We start from the raw sequence: 19048 nt of genomic DNA on the forward strand, positions 1-19048 counted from the left end.
TCTTTCATGATTCAACAACTACCATTCAAAATCTGTCCACCAGCTCAGATACCGCCTATTCCAACTTTCAAATCAACGTCTTACATTTACGACTCCGAATCTCCTGTTCACGAATACTATGCCCACGCCCTATCCACGATATATTACCTTCGTGAATTGGGAAGAAGATGAAATATTTTTCATGTATGTTTGAGATTACCCATCCAACAATCCTGATGATTGTAAAGTGTAAAAAGTAAAAAACCAACAATTGTACGTATGTGTGAGAGAGTGAGAGAAAAGGTGTTTTTATTTTTTAATATCTACCTATACTTGGCTTCATATTCATAAATAGATCATTAATGATAATAATTAATTATTGCAGTTGTAATATGGGTGTGGCTTCTATATTAATTATAACCCCATTGTCAGACGTCATTCTATATACACAAAATATGTAAATATATTAACGAGAGTGAGAGAAGAATTAATGAAAGAAACTGACATCAACCTAACGTGTTAATATGGGAAAAAGATTCCAGGCAGGGTCAAATTAGAATAGAGAGGCTCCCTCCCTCTGACCCAAAATGATCCAACCTTCGCTATCTAAAAACTCCTAGGTCTTAAGTCTCAACGTCTTTTCTTTCATATAGTTCAGTTTTAACACACACACACTCTCTGTCTCGGTCCAAGCTCCTATGTCAAAGTCTCCTACGCGGGCCATGCAGCATCGAACATGGCAACATTGTAGCTGAAGGGGGGTGTTGTTTCTCCATCTTTGATTACTCACGAAATTCAATTCAATTTTTGAGTAGGTGTTAGACATCGTATTGGCAATATCACATTGTTTTTCTCATAAAAGTATTGGGCATATGGAATAATAAGCAATATTTTTTCAAAAAACGGTGTTTATTTTTTGTTTAGAACTGGTATTATTACATGAGTGTTTTTTAAGAAAACAATACTTGTTTTATTTGATACCAGTACTATCATTAATATTTTTAACATTAATCTATACTATCCAATATTCAACCCACGTCATTGCATAATACATCATTTTCTTAACAAAAATATTAAATTTAACATTACTCTAAATCACACTTTCCCCATTTTTAAATCATGTTTTAAAGTAACCTTTTTTCCAGAAAAACCGTACAAAACAAAAAAGTATTATTTGAAGCACCGTTTTCTCTGAAAAAAATGACATCATACCAGTTTACGTGGAGGCAAAAGCTGTTTCCGACGGACATAACAGTTTATGTGGACACTCCCCACAGCAGATAGACTCCTTTTCTGGACATTGATTGGATGTTTAAGTTTCCTTGTAGGGTTTGGAAAATGGAATGGTCCCCAATCCCAACGATGGGCCTGAGATGGGGTTCTAGCCTTGACCAACGGATGGTCAAATGCCACAACGAACGGAAATGGGGCAAAGGAGGAAGAGTTAGGTGGTTAGTAACTAAAGCTTGCTTCAACGAAAAAAGGGCGCGGTTAGTATTAGTAAAGCTTACCTGGTACAGGGGAAGCCTCTTCACTTTGTTTGGGACAAGCACCGCTGTGGCAACCGGCATGCTGCCAACAGGGACTCCGGGATGTCTACCGCAAAAGTGTCTCTGTGAATATTGGCATCACAATCTCATTTTTATCTATATCTAAAATGGGTTCGACTGTTGCCTGAAAAGACATGATATCCAAGAACTTCTAAATCATTAAAATTGTGATTTTTTTTTATTATTAAAAATAAGAAATTAAATAACCCACAACCAATTCATGTAAATTAACGTTTTAAAAATTGACTCGGAAGTGGAATCGTTCTGGCCATCAGTTTTTAGGTTGACGGTCTGACCGTTTGGTTCGAACAAATAATCTGTTCTGACAAACAAATTAAAAAAATAAAAATAATAATTAAAAATAAAAAAAAACGGTCAAAAACTGTTGCACAGGTTGATGGATCAACGGGTTGTTGACTTTTTCAACGGTTTTTGGCCAAAAACTGGATTTAGGGTAAAACAGAACCAATTGCCTGGATGGTTCCCGAGTCAAATGATCCAACCGTCCTAGTCGACGACAGTTCAAAAACCTTGATGTAAACCAATCCAGACATTGCAGACCATAGTTTTCAAAATCGAACCGGACCAGACAATCGAACGAAAAAAAAAAAAAAAAACCGAGAACCGGTCAAACGACCAATTCTGTTTTACCCCAAAACCATTATTTTGCCAAAAAAACGTTGATTTGGTCAACAAACCACTGATCCAGACGGTCAAACTGTTCAGCGATTTTGGCTGTTTATTTTTTTATTTTTTTATTTTTTTATTCTTTTGTCAGAATGGGCCATCCATTCGGTTTAAACAATCAGACCGTTCCACCCAAGAACTGGACCCCTGACTAGTTCATTGTCCGGTTCGTAAAAAACCTTGACAAGTCCAAAATGGTCAAAACTATTCATCAGATTCGATTGGACCTGGTCCTATTTGTACCAAATCCAGTCTAATTGACACCGAGCATCTTTGGGCATGGATCAGTTGATAGTTGATACAGAAAACTCTTTGGCAAGATGCCAACACCTAATGATGATGACTGCAACAACAGATTTCTCTATTCATGTAAAGGAGCTACTACGGGAATAATTTGCAGATCTAACCTATGGCCATGGTAACTTGTCCGTAATATACTGGGAAATGGTAATTCTTGATGAATCAGAAAGCATGAATATCATATTCACTCAAAGAAACAATGCCATAGAACAAGGATAAAAATTCCCTTAAATTAACTAAAGCATAAATTCCAATAAGGTATAGTTACATCTTTCTCCATGGACAATGTCTGGAAAAAAAGGGGAGGGGGGAATCGAAAGAAATGATGGAACAGAATTGTCTGGTCTGGTGTGGCCATGTCATGACCCTGCAAACTGAAAGCAGCACAGGATTAGCACACAGCATAAAGCGCCTAATATATAGAAAAGGATCCCGCGCAACATGGTCTAATGACATCGTTCATTTGGACCTTCCATCCTGCATTTCACAATTGTCTTAACCATGTTGATGGTGTCGTCCACATTAGCATCCCATGGATCAATTGAGGAGTCCACAAATCATGTGACACAAACCTCTTTTATTAACTAGATCTTTGGATTCATGCTTTTTGTTCAAAAGTTCTATAACTAGATTGGGTGTAAAAGATAGGGGCACAGTTGAATCAGTATGTACTGGCTTAAATGGTAATTTACTCATCCAGACCATGAAAATTGACAATAACTGGAACCCGGGAAATTCACGGATTCCCAGTCTGACTGTACGATCCCATCCAAGTCTAGCTGCACTAACAATAATTATTCTTGTTGACAGTTACTTTTATTCATTTATTCCTTTACCAAATCATATAACATTCGTATAAGAGAAAAGTCCTGCAGAACAAGGCCAACTTATTTGTTTTTAAGCATTCAGAACCCTAAGTTTGCTTTCACCTCACTGCCATACATTCAGTTTCATTTTTCTTTAATGAACCATACAATGCCCATACAAGAGAAAGCCCTGCAGGACCACTTTGAACACGTGCTTTTAAGAATGTTTAGTCTTTGATAAGTCTGCTTCTTAGAGGCATGCAGGGTACAAGCTACATGATTAGCTTCAATGCAAGTAAAAACTTGATATAACCAAATGCAAACAAGTATACATGTAACCACATGCATGTGTATAATTAATCAGATTGAGTTTACTAAACTGTACACAAAATAGATTCAATAAGTAACTAGATTTTGCAAGAACTTTCCAAGAACAATATAACAATGAGAAGGAACATAATGAAAAGGGCGAACAACACCATTCAAACAATCTAAGAATCTTCTCAAACAACTAGTAGGAAAGGGTCCATGCCACAAAGAATGTACAGTAAATAACTTTTTGCAGATGAAATAGAGGAACATACATTTTTTATCAGTAAGCAACATACAAATTTTATAGGAAAAAAAAGTAGGAATTTGCTGAGGTGTCTCCTAAAAATATTTTAGGAGAACAGGCATATATCACAGGTAACAGCTCTCTTTCCGCTCACATAAACAGTCAACAATGTTTCAAACTTTCAATGAAACTAACTTTTCAGGGATGTCCCTCACCCAAACCTGTTTGATTCTGCCTACCTTTTTGAGAACTAATATTTGAATCTTATTGGCTATGTATTCAGAACCCTCATGTATAGACTCTTTGTACACAAGATCTGGTGTAAATCTCTGATATAGTTTTAAAGCAATACAATGTTTACTTTAGTATTTACCCTCTTCAAAAAATAAATGTTTCAATGACATTAAATTTGAAGAACAAGTGAAAGAATCCATTAGAAACAGAGATTAAAACCATGCCCCCTCATATGGTTTCTCTCTCATCCAAACAGCTACAATGTGGGCCTCAAACATCTCTGTACTCAGTTTCAGACATCTCCTTCCATGATCTGGAAAAATCTCCATACCCTTTTACCCTTCAAATTAAATACTCAATAAAAAAAAATATAATCTATTCACTTAAATCCTTGAAAGTTTTTCCTTTCTTATTCCCTATTAGATATGTTGCAATTTTAGTAGAAAGTGATGAGGATGCAAGAGAAACTGAAGAGCATGCTAACTCATAAAATTAGAGCAAGCTGGTTAAAATGAAGAAATGCATCAAGGATTCAAGTATGCTCTGTTATTAGGACATACCAATGAGACCAAAAGGAAAGTTTTATAAAATGACCACAACTATAAGACCAATTTATGTGTAACAACGTGCTGAGTAATTAGGCATAACATATCAAGAAGATGAGAAATTAGGTAGATGAGAATGCAAAGATGACTTAGTAGCAAGATTAGGAATAATACATTTAAAAATGAAAAGAAGACACAAGAATAGTCCCATTTAGGTAACAAGATGAGATGAAGTTCAGTCAGATGGTTTAGCCATGTACAAAGAAGGCCAGTAATTGCACAGTGAGGAATGGCTTGGTGCAAATAATTGGGATAATCTGGTTGAGGATATGAATCTTGATAAAGTACAATGATGCAACAGAGTTGTGTACAGAACCATAAATAATTAGGGCAGCACTTTAATCAGTTGGGTTGAGTAATATTCTTTCCACTTGCTCAAGCTTTCTAATATGTAGCACCTCTCAAGTAACTAAGTTTCACCTGCTTGTTATCTACCACTTCCAACCAAGTGAGAATTAGCCATCATCTTAACAAGAGAGAGAGAGAGAGAGAGAGAGAGAGAGAGAGAGGGAGAGGAGACTAATTGATATCTGTGATGCCTGGACTACCCTCAATTCAGTTTTAAGATTGGATACCATGGGTCGATGGGTTATGACTTACGAGAGTAAAATGAACATTATAACACCATGCAATGCCAAATAGAAAAAATAAATAAATAAATAACAAAAACAAAAACAAAACAAAACAAACCAGCATGTAGAGTTCAACCTGACAATAGCATATGCATCTCAATGTACAAAACAAAAAGGGAAAGGAATAAAAAGAAAAGGAAACAGACCACAACCACAATATCTCATAAGGCACCTGACTTTCCATTTGTGTTGCCTAACCAGTTGCACAAGTGCTTAATCTGGCACCTTATGGCAAGGCAGGCACCGAATGTGCATGCATGAAAGACAAAGACTCTAAGAAACCACCCATATAGCACCTTATCACATAGGCAGGTGCCTTGACAACTATGGTATTGTATAATTAAATGGAAACAAAGTTAGTATTCAAATAATTAATTATTTACATTAGTTTTTTATCAGAAATAATTATTAACATTAATTAACTGGTTAATTGTCTTGTTTTTTAATTATTTATAATAATTAATTAGTTCTTAACATAATTTTTTATGGTCATTCTATGACTTGATTAATTAATATATGAAACATCACAGATAGTAATCGTCAAATGTTAAATAGAATAGTAGAACTAACTAGTATTTGCACAAGATACCATAACTAATTAAGTAATTAGTTTCTATTTGAACATTTTCGAACAATTTGTTTTAAAAATGAAAAACTAACAGAAGGATAAAGAAGGAATAAATAAGGGCTTACTGTCAGATCCAAAGGGACAGGACTTATGTTAATTGACTTTGCACATTCCACACCTGCATTAACTTGGCACATCATTCTTGTGTCAACTTGGGAGGGCTTGGAATAGGTTACCATAAATAAACCTATAATATATTCTGCGGTTACCTAGGACAAGAAAGATGGGTGTTCTTCAAAAACATTATGGCAGAAGATTGACACCTAATAGTCGATCCCAAAGGTGATGATACCAATTATGAAAAGGAGACAAAACATTCAACTCCATAAAAAAACACAAAATCTGGTGCTAAGTAGTCAAGTTATAAAACCTCCCTGAGGTGGGGGAACATAATAAATGAACCTGAGAGAAAAGACTAAATCAATGTATGACCCGAGGCTACCAACTGAAAAACAAAATGTTTATAAGTTGAGCTTTACTTCCCTCTAGACAACAATTAACTAAATTTTTTAGTTTACATCTCTCTCCTCTCATCACGATCAATAAAGACAAGGAATTTAATCAAGAAGATATAATATCACCAAAAGGAAGATGACCTTGTAGAGAAGGTAGTAATTTCACCAAGCTTTCAGTGACCAACAATATCCAATAACAGCTATACCCAGTGGCAGGTACTTGATGCTTATTTTAAAACAAATTATACTCGAACCTTCTAAAGTTATTTGGTAATGGAATAGGATCATACTCTACTACAAACTCATAGTCTATTGTGCTCCATGATTGTCCTTTGATGCCTTTATATTGACCAAGTGCATCAGAATATAAATATTTATTTAAAAGAAAAAAAGAAGGCAGGCCATCCAATAGCCAGAATTCTTTCCAAGAATAAATACAACAAATTCGACCATAAGAAGGTTGATGAAGCATAGTCCAGGAAAAAGAGGAAATGTAGAAAAAGCCAACTTACTTTTTCATTTTTGTTTTAATTTTCAAAGCCCATATAATCTATTTGGCATCAGCCTTCACCTCCTCATCTGAATCTGAATCACTCGCATTATAACCTAACGAGAACCAAATAGAAGTTTCTAAGACAAACAGAGACATAATCATAAATGGATAGATAGATAGATAGGGAATCACCTGGATGTTTATCGCTAACCTTCCAAACAGAAGATCGACTTCTTGAAGCTCTTGTAATCCAAGCTCTTCCCTACAATTCCAACATAAAATGAAGTTCTCAAAATAAGACTGATCATAACAGAGTAAAAAGGAAGACTTGCATTGCCCCATAAAATCTACCGAAACAAGAAAAGGTTAAAAAAAAAGGATCTTAGTATGAAAAAAGAACCCTAATTCCCTGCGACTTTAGATAATTAGATTTACTGACAAAAAAATACAACTCCGAAAAGCGGATTAGAAACTCAAGAAAAAAACCCATATAAATGGAAAAATACGAAAGCCCCAAGAATTCACCTTCTGCGCATCTCTAGGAACTCCATAACCACTGTAATACATCTGACCCACCAAGACCTGCATGCCACTGTCGCCAGCCTTGGCCTCCTTAAGTGTGTCTTGAAACCAGCGCCTGACACAATCAGAGACCACCTCCGACAAAGGCACCCGGTTCTGCCTCTCTGGGTTCTCCATCTTCCAACGTCAAATTGCTATTTCCGGCGAAAAAGAACTGCTTTAACAAATTCTTGTAACCTGGTCGTAAAATGAAGTGATTTTCCCACAAAGCACAAGGCTACCGTATCTATATTTATCTATCTAGAATATAAACAAACAGACGAAGAACAATTTGTCAGAACGAGTAAAGTAGCCATCATATTGGTTTGTTCTCTTAGGAAGGTTGAACCCTGCCCATGTCTTTAAAATCCCTGAAAACCAACGTTGTAGTTGTGTTGTAAAAGGCAGAGCTTAAACCCATACTACCACCACATGAGAGAGAAGAAAGAATGAACATGAACGAAAAGTATTATTATTTACATGTGTCAGACCGTGGAGGTGGTGGCTAGGAGGAAGGTTCCTAGATTCTTAAATTTTACTACTTTTAAAGAGCAATATGAGCCTGCGATGTTTTTTTGGATAGAAACAAAAGGTACTGTTGTAGGGTAGCACGCCCCACAAAATCACCAAAACAAATAAGTTAAATCATAAAATAGAAAGAAACAATACCACAAAGAAAGAACCTTGCTAGCTGGTCAGTCCGTGTTTGGTTTGCCTCTGAATACATGTGCCGGTAGCAAATTCTACCTTTCATCTTTTCTTCCCAGCAGTTTGACATTACATTTGAAATATTTTATAATTAGATTGAACCCCTTCAATAGTGGTTAACAACTAGACATTTTATAATTAAACTTGGTAGCCAAATTCTAAGCTTCCCACACCTTCCATGCCTCTACAATAGACCTGTTCATGGGCCGGGCTCGGCCGGGCTCAGGCCGGGCTTTTAGTTTTCATTAACGAAAAAATGATAGGCCCAAGCCCGAGCCTGGCCCGATCAACAGGCTAGAACTTGGGCCTAAGCCCGGCCCTAACAAAAGGCCCAAAGCCCGAGATCGAGCCCGAAGCCCGACCTAATGAAAGAAATTAAAATTTTTCCCTACATTATTTATTTTAATTCAAATATTTTTCCCCTATTTAAATAAACACAGTTTTACATTCTTAAATCAAAAAATTTATTCAAATGGACATCACATAACCCATTTTAATTTCATTTTTTTTTCTTACAATCAAGTGAATCAACAACCTTCTTTAAGGTTGTTTAATATATTTCCTGTTGTTTGGTTGTTTCTATAAAACCAAGGCAAACCTGAAATAAAACACATAAGAGCAAACCATATAGGTTCATATTCCTATAAATAGCATCACACACCAAAACTAAATTCATATAACTTCAAGTTCAAGTTCCTCCAAAGTCATAAAAAAATAATCCGAATAAAACAAGCAAAATCCACAAAACATGTTCTCCATCCATTCTTGAATTCACCAACAAGATAGAATATTCCAACTCTCAAGTTCCAAGTCATTCTAAAAAATAAAATAAAAGACTTCATTGCCCATAATGACCATATCAAATAAAACATGTTCTAGGCTTTTAGCCATCTCCATTCATTCTTGAATTCACCAACAAGATTGAACATTCCAACTTCCAAGTTCTAAGTCGTCCTATAAAAGAAAATAAGAGATAAATTCAGTACCCATGTCACATATGTAATTTGTTATCATGTCAAATGACAAATAAATAACGGAAATATATGTTATTATAATACCTAAAACATATCATCAAGTTCAACATTTTCATCATCATCATCACTACTATTCGATTCTCCATCCTCTTCTAACAAGCTTGATCCTAAAGAAGCTCCTAACAAGCTTGATCCCCCCGCATACAATTGGAAAATCTATTAGAAAAAATTCAATGAATCATATATTTTAATAAACAATAAATAAAAAAATTACCTAATATAAGGCCTTGTGCACGAAGCCAATCTTCAAGACAAACCAAAGCTTGAATTGTCTTGGACTTAAGTGAACTTCTCCAAGGATTGATCACCTTCTTTCCAATGCTAAATGCAGATTCGGATGCAACTGTGGAAATAGGAATAGCCAAAATATCTCGAGCCATTGATGCCAATTCAGGATACTTAAGTGAACTCTTATTCCAATACTCCAAAACATCAACATCTGATTTGATATCAAGGTTTTGTTCCTCCAAGTAAAGGTCTAACTGAGTTTTTTCACTTTGAATATTTCTTTTTGAATTCAAAAATTGCTCATAATCCTCAAACTCATCACCATCATCATTTCTCTAATTCATGTCAAATTGACTAGAAGATCCAACAAAGGAGGTGGAGGAAAAATTTTCTTTGTATTCATTAAACAAATCATGGAGAGTTTTAGTTATAGCATTAACATGCTCCTCAACTTCATCCCCATAAAGTTTATCAAAACAATACTCCACTAACTTAATCTTGCAACGAGAATCCAACATAGCGGCACAAGACAAAATCATACTATACTCAGCCCAATATTTATCAAATTTCTCCTTCATTTTTATAACCATGTCAGTCATAAAATTATGAGGTTCCTTACTCACTAACATCAAATGTCTATGAATCATCCACACTCCCTTGAAGTAAATGTTTGAAATAGGGTACTTAGTGGTAGAAAACATGCAAGTAACATCATAAAAAATATTTAAGAACTTGTGAATCTTATTCACCTTTCCCCATTCTTCTTCTGAAAGCATAAACATTTTAAAAATATTATCCCTTTGCCCCAATGTTGTAAGACTTGCTTATAATAAATGGTATGTTCAAGCATCAAATAAGTTGAATTCCATCTCACACACATATCTAACATCAATCTTCTAGTTGTGTTTAACTGAAAACTTTTTTCCACAAGTTCATAAAATTTATGCTTTCGGGCAGTTGATTTCTTTATATTTTTCACACCATCCCAAATCTTACAAACAACATCATCAACAACATTCAAACCAGTTTGCACAATAAGATTCAAAATATGGCTACAACGAACTTTGAAAAAATCACCACCACACACCAAAGATTTATGTATTGAAGATCTCAATTTCAAAGAGTTAACAATCACATCATTGTAACTAGCATTATCTAATGTATGCTAAAAATTTTTTGATCAATATTCCGTTCGCTTAAGCACATGGCCACCTCATCTACTAAAGACAGTCCATCAAAAGGAGGTGCCAAAGCTTTAAAGCAAATAATTCTTTTCTGTAACTTCCAATTGTTGTCAATCCAATGAACAGTGTGCTTAGATCTCCAATTATCGGAAGTTAAACAAATCCGACCAAGTGTATTAGATAAATCACTTTTCACACCCTCTTTCTCTTTCACATAATTAGACATGATATCTCTTTTAGTAGTATGCCTACTCACATTTTTAAATTCAGGATTTATAGATTGAACAAATAATCTAAAACCATGTTCTTCACCAGTAGTAAAAGGGTGTTTTCCACATACAAGAAAAATTGATAATGCCCTACGAGACTCTTGTTGATCAAACTTGTAGTTTTTCAAAGAAGTACTCCCATTAGTGTTTGATTGAGTAGTTACTTTGTAATGTCTAATATCCTGAATTCTACGTCTAGGGCAACGCTCTAAATGACGCTTCAAGTGAGTAGTTCCCTTGACTTACCATGTAATATTTTCATGCAGTGCTTACATCGTGCCTTCTCTGAATTAATCTTTTCCATTTCTTCCCACACCTTAGGTGCCAATCTTTTCTTAGTGGAAGTCTGGTCAAACTCTTGGTAGTCATCATCAACTATATCTACTCCAGCAGCCACATTTTCACTTGCCATTGACATGATAGTTGATGTAACCGGTTCTGGTCACATACCAATTTTTTGTGATGTATCAATTTTTTTTTTGGCTAAGTGCCTCGCCATTTGACCTGCTCCCAAGAGAGGATAGTGGAGCTCCCTAGTAGTGAGATACTTGGTGACGAGCTCCCTGGTGGTGAGCTACTTGGTGACGAGATCCCTGGTGGTGAGCTACCTGGTGACGAGCTCCCTGGAGGTGAGCTACCTGGTGACGAACTCCTTGGCGGTGAGCTACTTGGTGACGAACTCCATGGTGGTGAGCTACTTGGTGACGAACTCCCTAGTGGTGAGCTACTTGGTGATGAGCTCCCTGGTGGAGAGCTACCTGGTGACGAGCTCCCTAGTGGTGAGCTACTTGGTGACAAACTCCCTAGTGGAGAGCTACCTAGTGACGAGCTCCCTGGTGGTGAGCTACTTGGTGACGAGTTTCCTGGTGGTGAGCTACTTGGTGACGAGCTCCCTGGTGTAGCGCAACCCGACTACCCTCTGCATGAGGTGATCTCCTCTCCTTTGCAGGCAACGGGATTTGAGGAACCTGCAAAAACTGAATCAAAGGACCCAGGGGTATTTTCCCAGCGGGGACTCTTTGATGCCTAAGTTAGCATTCTGATTGTAGGGAGCTTGGAGAGAAATGAGAGAGCTAGAGAGCAAGGATAACCTCCATTTTTTTTCATTCTCTCCCCCCTGTCTTTGGGGGTCAGAGTCCTTATATAGTGGTGTCCTGTCAAATCAGGTGTAACAGCCTCTATCAAGTCAGGCGTAACTGCCTCTATCTCTCTGTCGCAGCCGTTACTGCCAGAGCTGAGGTGGCGGGTGCAGGCGACTACTACAGAGTACGGCTCTGCCAATCAAGGGACAACTCTCAGGATTGGCAGGCACGGCGCCGCCTAGTGAGAGATGTGGGCGCAGGCCTCCGGATCTGTCAGGTACGGTTGTCATGCAGGAGATCTTCCTGCGATATGTCGAGCTACCCCTAAGTGCCGAACTACCTATGCCAAGCTACCTGTAAGTGTCGAGCTGCCCCTAAGTGGCGAGCTCTTCGTAAGACGCTAGGCTGCTTGCAGAGTGGCCAACTGCCTATGGTGAGATGCCTATGCCGAGCTACCTATAAGTGCCGAGCTGCCCCTAAGTGGCAAGCTCTTCGTAAGACACCAAGCTGCCCGCGGAGTGGCCAGCTGCGTGTGGTGAGCTGCCTATGCCAAGCTGCCCCTAACTATACCGAGCTCCCCGAGCTATGCCGAGCTGCCCAAGCTGCCCAGTTGTCAAGAGGCTGCACTTGGTTTGCACGAGGTGCCAGGTGTCACAATTTCACTAGAGGGCCAAATCCGCCCTCATCATTTGCCCCCCACTCCCGAGCTGAGAGTAACTCAGTGAAGGGAGTAGATTTCTTCTTTTGGCCCGTAAGTCGATGAGCTAGTAAGTGCTGATCCAGTTCCTTAGGCTTTGGGAGCTGCCTGTATGTGGCGAGTTGCCTGTAAGGTGAGCAGGTCTCTGCCAGTTCAGTAGTGTAGCCCTTAGGCTTTGGGGGCAACTTATAGTTTACTTTTGTTGATCTTGCTCATGCTAAGGAAGTGACTGGGTATTTAGCAATAGTGTGGCCCGTAGGCTTTGGGAGTGACTCGTAGTCCACTCTTCTTGACTTTGCCCATGCCGAAGAGGCAACTGGGTTTTAAGCAGTAATGTGGCCCGTAGGCTTTGGGAGCGACTCGTAGTCCACTCTTCTTTGACTTTGCCCGTGCCGAAGAGGTGACTGGGTCTTAAGTAGTAATGGCCTGTAGGCTTTTGGGAGTGACTCGTAGTCCACTCTTTTTTGACTTTGCCCGTGCCGAAGAGGCGACTGGGTCTTAAGCAGTAATGTGGCCCATAGGCTTTGCCTGTGAGGTTCCAAGCTGACCAGGTGCCGAGCTACCTGTGAGGTGTCGGGCTGACCAGGTGACGAGTTGCTTGTGAGGTGCCGAACTAACCAAGTGCTGAGCTGCCTGCGAGGTGCCGAGCTGACCAGGTGTCGAGCTACCAGTGAGATGCCGAGCTACCTGTGAGGTGCCGAGCTACCAGTGAGGTGCCGAGCTACCAATAAGGTGCCGAGCCGACCAGGTGGGTACCTTAGAGCTATGATTGCGCTACATCAGCTTCGTAATGCCGGTCACCCACTCCTACAAGAAGCTACTAGGAGCTCGACCTTCGGGGGCAGCACTACTAACTTTAGGTCGCCAGCTCACATGGGAGCCTTGGAAGGCTCGACCAGTAAGGGCGCCCATGTAGTCTGTTGGCCGCTAACTCCCGCGGAAGCCACAAAGAGCTCATCTTTGTAGGGGGGACTTTGCGAAGAGGACTGATGAGGCTTTATTTGAATTGAAAGTAAACTTATTCTGTTAGCTCCCTGCGTAGTTTTTGAGTTCATAAAAAATGTAAACTATAAAGCGAGAGCTTCAATTTCTAAAAAGTGAGGACTTAGCTTTCTAGGAGAAGAGGACTTAGCCTTTATAGGATGAGAACTTAGCTTTTTTGTAGTGTGTTCCCACAAACGACGCCAATTGATGTAACCGGTTCTAGTCACGTACTAATTTTTTGTGATGTATCAATTTTTTTTGGCTAAGTGCCTCGCCATTTGACTTGCTCCTAGGAGAGGATGGTGGAGCTCCCTAGTGGTTACTTGGTGATGAGCTTTCTAGTGGTGAGCTACCTGGTAACGAGCTCCCTAGCGGTGAGCTAACTGGTGACGAACTCCCTGGCGGTGAGCTACCTGGTGACGAACTCCCTAGCGGTGAGCTACCTGGTGATGAACTCCCTAGCGGTGAGCTACTTGGTGACGAGCTCCCTGGTGGTGAGCTACTTGGTGACGAGCTCCCTGGTGGAGAGCTACCTAGTGATGAGCTCCCTGGTGGTGAGCTACTTGGTGACGAGCTCCCTGGTGTAGCGCAACCCAATTGCCCTTTGCATGAGGTGATCTCCTCTCCTTTGCAGGCGGCGGGAGCTGAGGGACCTGCGAGAACTAAATCAGAGGACCCAGGGGTATTTTCCCGGCGGGGACTCTCCAATGCCTAAGTTAGCATTCTGATTGTAGGGAGCTTGGAGAGAAATGAGAGAGCTAGAGAGCAAGGATTACCTCCATTTTTTTCATTCTCTCTCCCCTGTCTTTGGGGGTCGGAGTCCTTATATAGTGGTGTCCTGTCAAATCAGGCGTAACAGCCTCTGTCTCTTTGTCGCAGCCATTACTGCCAAAGCTTAGGTGCAAGGTGCAGGCGGCTGCTGCAGAGTACGGCTCTGCCAGTCAAGGGACAACTCTCAGGACTGGCAGGCACGGCACCGCCTAGCGAGAGACATGGGCGTAGTTCTCCAGATCTATTAGGTATGGTTGTTAGGCAGGAGATCTTCCTGTGATACGCCGAGTTGCCCCTAAGTGCCGAACTACCTATGCCGAGCTACCTGTAAGTGCCGATCTATTAGAGTCCAGACTCCAGATTTGTCACTCTCTCCAAGAAGATGTCTCCCAAGACTTCTGAGGAGATTGATGGCATGAAATATGCCTCTGCCGTAGGGAGCATCATGTATGCCATGCTTTGCACTCGTCCTGACATTGCTCAGGCAGTGAATGTAGTAAGCAGATTTCTGGCCAACCTAGGGCAGGAGCACTAGACTGCTGTGAAAACATACTTAAGTACCTTCAAAGGACAAAAGAATTTTGTTTAGTATTCAACGATAGCTCACTACAGATCCAAGGGTATACAGATGCCGATTTCCAGTCGGATCCAAATGATAGAAAGTCTAAATCTGCATATGTTTTCATGATAGGATCGTGTGCTATTTGCTGGAAAAGTAGCAAACAGGGGTCCACTGCAGACTCCACGACCGAGGCCTAGTACATTGTCGCAAGTGAGGCTGCCAAAGAAGCCGTGTGGATGAAGAAGTTCGTTCACGAGTTGGGAGTAGTTCCATCCAGCACATCACCTATCCCATTGTTGTGTGACAACAATGGAGCCATTGCTTAGGCTAAGGAGCCACGAGCCCACTCAAAGTCGAAGCACATCAAGAGGAAGTACCACATACTACGGGAGATTGTTGGTAGGAGGACGTCCTGATTCAGAAGGTAGCATTAGCGGAAAATGTAGCAGACCCATTGACGAAGCCACTATCATAGAAAGTGTTTGAGAAACATGTGGAAAGCATGGGACTCCGACTTGTACCTGATTGGACCTAAGTGCAAGTGGGAGCTGTTAGATAGTTTTGTATGCCCTTAGCTTCAATTAGAATGATGTACTTTATGAGTTTATTGTAAATGAATAAAAGTGCATATTTGATTCATGTTCCCTTGGTATGTTTTTGTGAAATACCCTTAAACTGGACACTTAATGAGACTCGTGTTAGTTTAGAATGTTCACAGCCAGTGGGTCGGTTTTGGGAGACCTATCCTGACAAGGCTGACACTGTGGTGCCATCAAGTCGGTTGGGGTGGCCTGTCTCAGCTACCAGGGTGAGACCCTAGGCACATACAGTGTAGAATTAATTGAATCTTTGAACTTGACCAGATTTCCAATATTGCCCTGGACCTTGGAGATTGATGGGCAAAACTGGAAAGTTACACCCGACCCTTAGACTCGATTATGATACTGCATTAGGTATCGGATTGGGTTGTCTTTGATATACCAATCAGTGAGATCCTTAGCGGGGGTCAAAACCTAGGTATATTGGGATAGTCTGAGAATTCATCTGAGTGGGTGATCATAGTGACAGGATCAGCCCCTTTGTCGGACAAAGGTAATGATTGGGGATGCACTCTCTCTGATGGAAACCAAGACTGCCGGCAGTCGATTTCAATTGTTGAGATTTTGTTTTGCAAAATATATTTATATATATATGCTATGGTTTTGAAATGATTTTCAAAAGGTTTTAATTCCCGGGATCCATGTAAGCAGAGAGTGCAACATTGTTCCTTGCAGCCGAGGGAGAGGTCTTCTCTTGTCGGGCAGTGTATGGTCATTATGGGCTGAGAGGTTAAGTGTAAGACCATTGAGGATAATACCTGATGGGCTAATCTTGCATCTGCCCACAGTCCCTGGGTGTTACAAGGTGGCTTGGCCCAGGGACCACTTAGGGTAAGTGCTGGACCCATAGATCCCATAAGATGGGTTTCAGGGGGTGCACTGTCCATAACAATGTATTCGGCCAGGCCTTGTAACAAAAGGCTGGGCTGAACCCATGTGGTTGATGTGTAGATCAACGTTTGGGTCTCACGCCATACAAGGAAGCCCAATTGGGCAATAGTTTGGAAGACTAAGTGAGTACATAACCTTAATTGGGCCTTAATTCCATTTCGAACTGGGCTGATTTGATCAGTCAATTAAAATAAGCGAATTCTGAGGTGGATCAACTCATAGGATTGGGCGTAGACCCTATCCACTTAGAGAGTCCAAGATCTGAATAAGATTTAAATCTGGAAGCCTCCTAATTAGATTAGGAGATGGCTGATCTGATCTGCAGATAAGATAAGGGTTCTTCCTTATCACTTAAAGGGACTTCTAATCCAAATATAATTTGGATTAGCAGCTCCTAATAGGATTAGGAGTTGATCCCTTTAAATCTATAAAAGGAGGAGGGGGTGGTAGCCTTTAGAGATGCAATCCAAAAACTCTTGTCTTCAGAGCCGAAATCACAAGAAGAGAGAATTCTGCACCCTGCGAAATCTCTCTTACTGCCTCCTTCCTGTCGCCGCCATTATCTCCAGTTCGATCTCCAGTTCTTGGGAGAAATCAAGATCTGATCTTGATATCAATCTTTTGGGAAAAGATTGATTGGAGTTGTACTCACAAGCCATTCAGTTGATTCTTGTGAATGGTCAAGTTCTTTTGAAGAACATTGTTGATTTTGCTCCATCCTGCACTACGCCATCTTTAGTGGGAGCAGTCTTTGGATCCTTCATTGGGCGTGAACACCTCCATTGGGAGATATTATTTCTCCGTATCAGGTACATCCTCCCTCCTACTCCTTTTGGTTCAGATCTGGTTTGGTTAATGGTTCAACATTGATCATTGAAAAATATGTTTTTCCTTGAAAAATATGTTTTTCTAAAATAGGGAATTCGATTCCCTGCAAAGATGGGATAATTTTTTGAAATTCGCCCAGTCCATTCCGCAAAACTTGGGCGTCCATGTGATGAATATCCTATCCCTTCACTATCCCCATTGGAGTGTTGCCAATTTAAGTTGAAGATTGCAGGAGTTTAATCTCTTCGTTTGAACTCTGATGTGTGTCACTTTATTCATGCGCATTGTACGGCAAACCGAGTAACTCACAACTTAGCGAAGATTGCTTCCCTGATATACAATTTTTATTGGTCTTCTTTACCTGAGTTTAGTGCTGATTCTTTTGTAAAAGACCTTTCAGCGTAACAAAAGCTTTGCTTCCAATAAAAAAAATACCTATTGTACTGTATGAGTTTTTAGGCTCATCCAAATGTTAAAATATTGAAAGCTAAGGCTATTTCATAGGTTTAAACATAAATATCCATCCTAATATATTTATCCGCTAATTAATCAAACTGAAAATTTAAATAAAAAAAAGTATTGTACATTTGTACAAGGGTGCTCACGGTTCGGTGAGGTATTTTCTTGAACCTAACTGATAATATCGGTTTTTGGAAAACCAATAACCGGAACTGAACCGAAACCAACTGGTTAATCGGTTGATCAGTTTGGTTAATCGTTGGTTTGATTCATTGGCTTTTCAGTTTTTATAATATATATAAATATATAATAAAAACTTATTAATATATATAAAATATTATATTTTAAATAATAAATAATATATTTATATATATATATAATACATATTTATCAATTTATAATATATAAAAATGTAATATATATAATATAATATAATATAATATACATAAATATATATAAAATATATAAAAATATATGTATACCGGTCGTATTGATTAACCACCGGTTTTTTTTTATATTGATTAACTAAAGCCAAATCAGTACCTTCGTTTTTTTTAAAAACACCAAACCAACCGATTCGATTAATCAATTTTTCGGTTTTTTCGCTCACCCCTAATTGAAATTATCCAAAATATCAATACTTTGAATCACTGGATTCCTACAAGGCTACATTCCTTTCTATTAATGCGGTTTTATACAATGCTTTTGTTTGGATACCCACCTGGATTTTGTATGTGGCCCCATTATTTTCACCAAAAATCTCTCTATCTTAAACACATCCCGTCATTTTTTTCAAAAGAAAAAACAACATTATTACATGTGCTATTTACGATGGCTAGTTGGACGGTTTGGACCATTTACGGGGTGTTTGGTTAGATACTGATAAACAACTTTTCTACTAATATCAACTATAAAAGTTAAAAATGTGTGTTTGGTTTTACATCCATAAAATAGTTTTTTTTTTTTAAGTAAGCTTAAGTAAACCAAGCCAAATAAAATATGACTAGCCAAGCAATGCCTTAGTGGAGCCTAAACGATTTGCAGAACTTTCACATGGCAAGTAGTTTATGAATCGAATGAGTTGATGCATCCTTCTCCTCAAATAGATTTACGAGTTTTGGTCCCAAAGACCTTGCCACACGTTCTAAACAAGTTCCCCAACTCAGTTCAGTCCAGATCTTAAACCTAAAGGCTGTGTCCTAGGTTGTAAACTAACCAAATGACAATTCACCAAAATTAATGGGAGTGGTTTTGATTGGTCAGGCT

At 39.2% G+C, this 19048-nt stretch overlaps 1 protein-coding gene across 1 annotated transcript; it reads right to left on the reverse strand.

Annotated features, from left to right (window-relative positions):
- Positions 1 to 2721: 2721 nt before the first annotated feature.
- On the reverse strand, positions 2722 to 8114 carry LOC148870491 (Sel1 repeat protein). The gene is made up of 4 exons (XM_088971601.1): positions 7451 to 8114; positions 7118 to 7187; positions 6945 to 7038; positions 2722 to 2890 (listed from the first exon to the last, which is right to left on the reverse strand). Exons 1-3 carry the CDS (start codon positions 7622 to 7624, stop codon positions 6983 to 6985), a joined length of 300 nt encoding a protein of 99 aa, XP_088827727.1. The 5' UTR covers positions 7625 to 8114; the 3' UTR covers positions 2722 to 2890; positions 6945 to 6982.
- Positions 8115 to 19048: the final 10934 nt, after the last annotated feature.

This window comes from Nelumbo lutea, chromosome 2 (genome assembly GCF_056320005.1).
Source record: "Nelumbo lutea isolate HS-2025 chromosome 2, American lotus-T2T, whole genome shotgun sequence".
NCBI classification, from domain to species: domain Eukaryota; kingdom Viridiplantae; phylum Streptophyta; class Magnoliopsida; order Proteales; family Nelumbonaceae; genus Nelumbo; species Nelumbo lutea.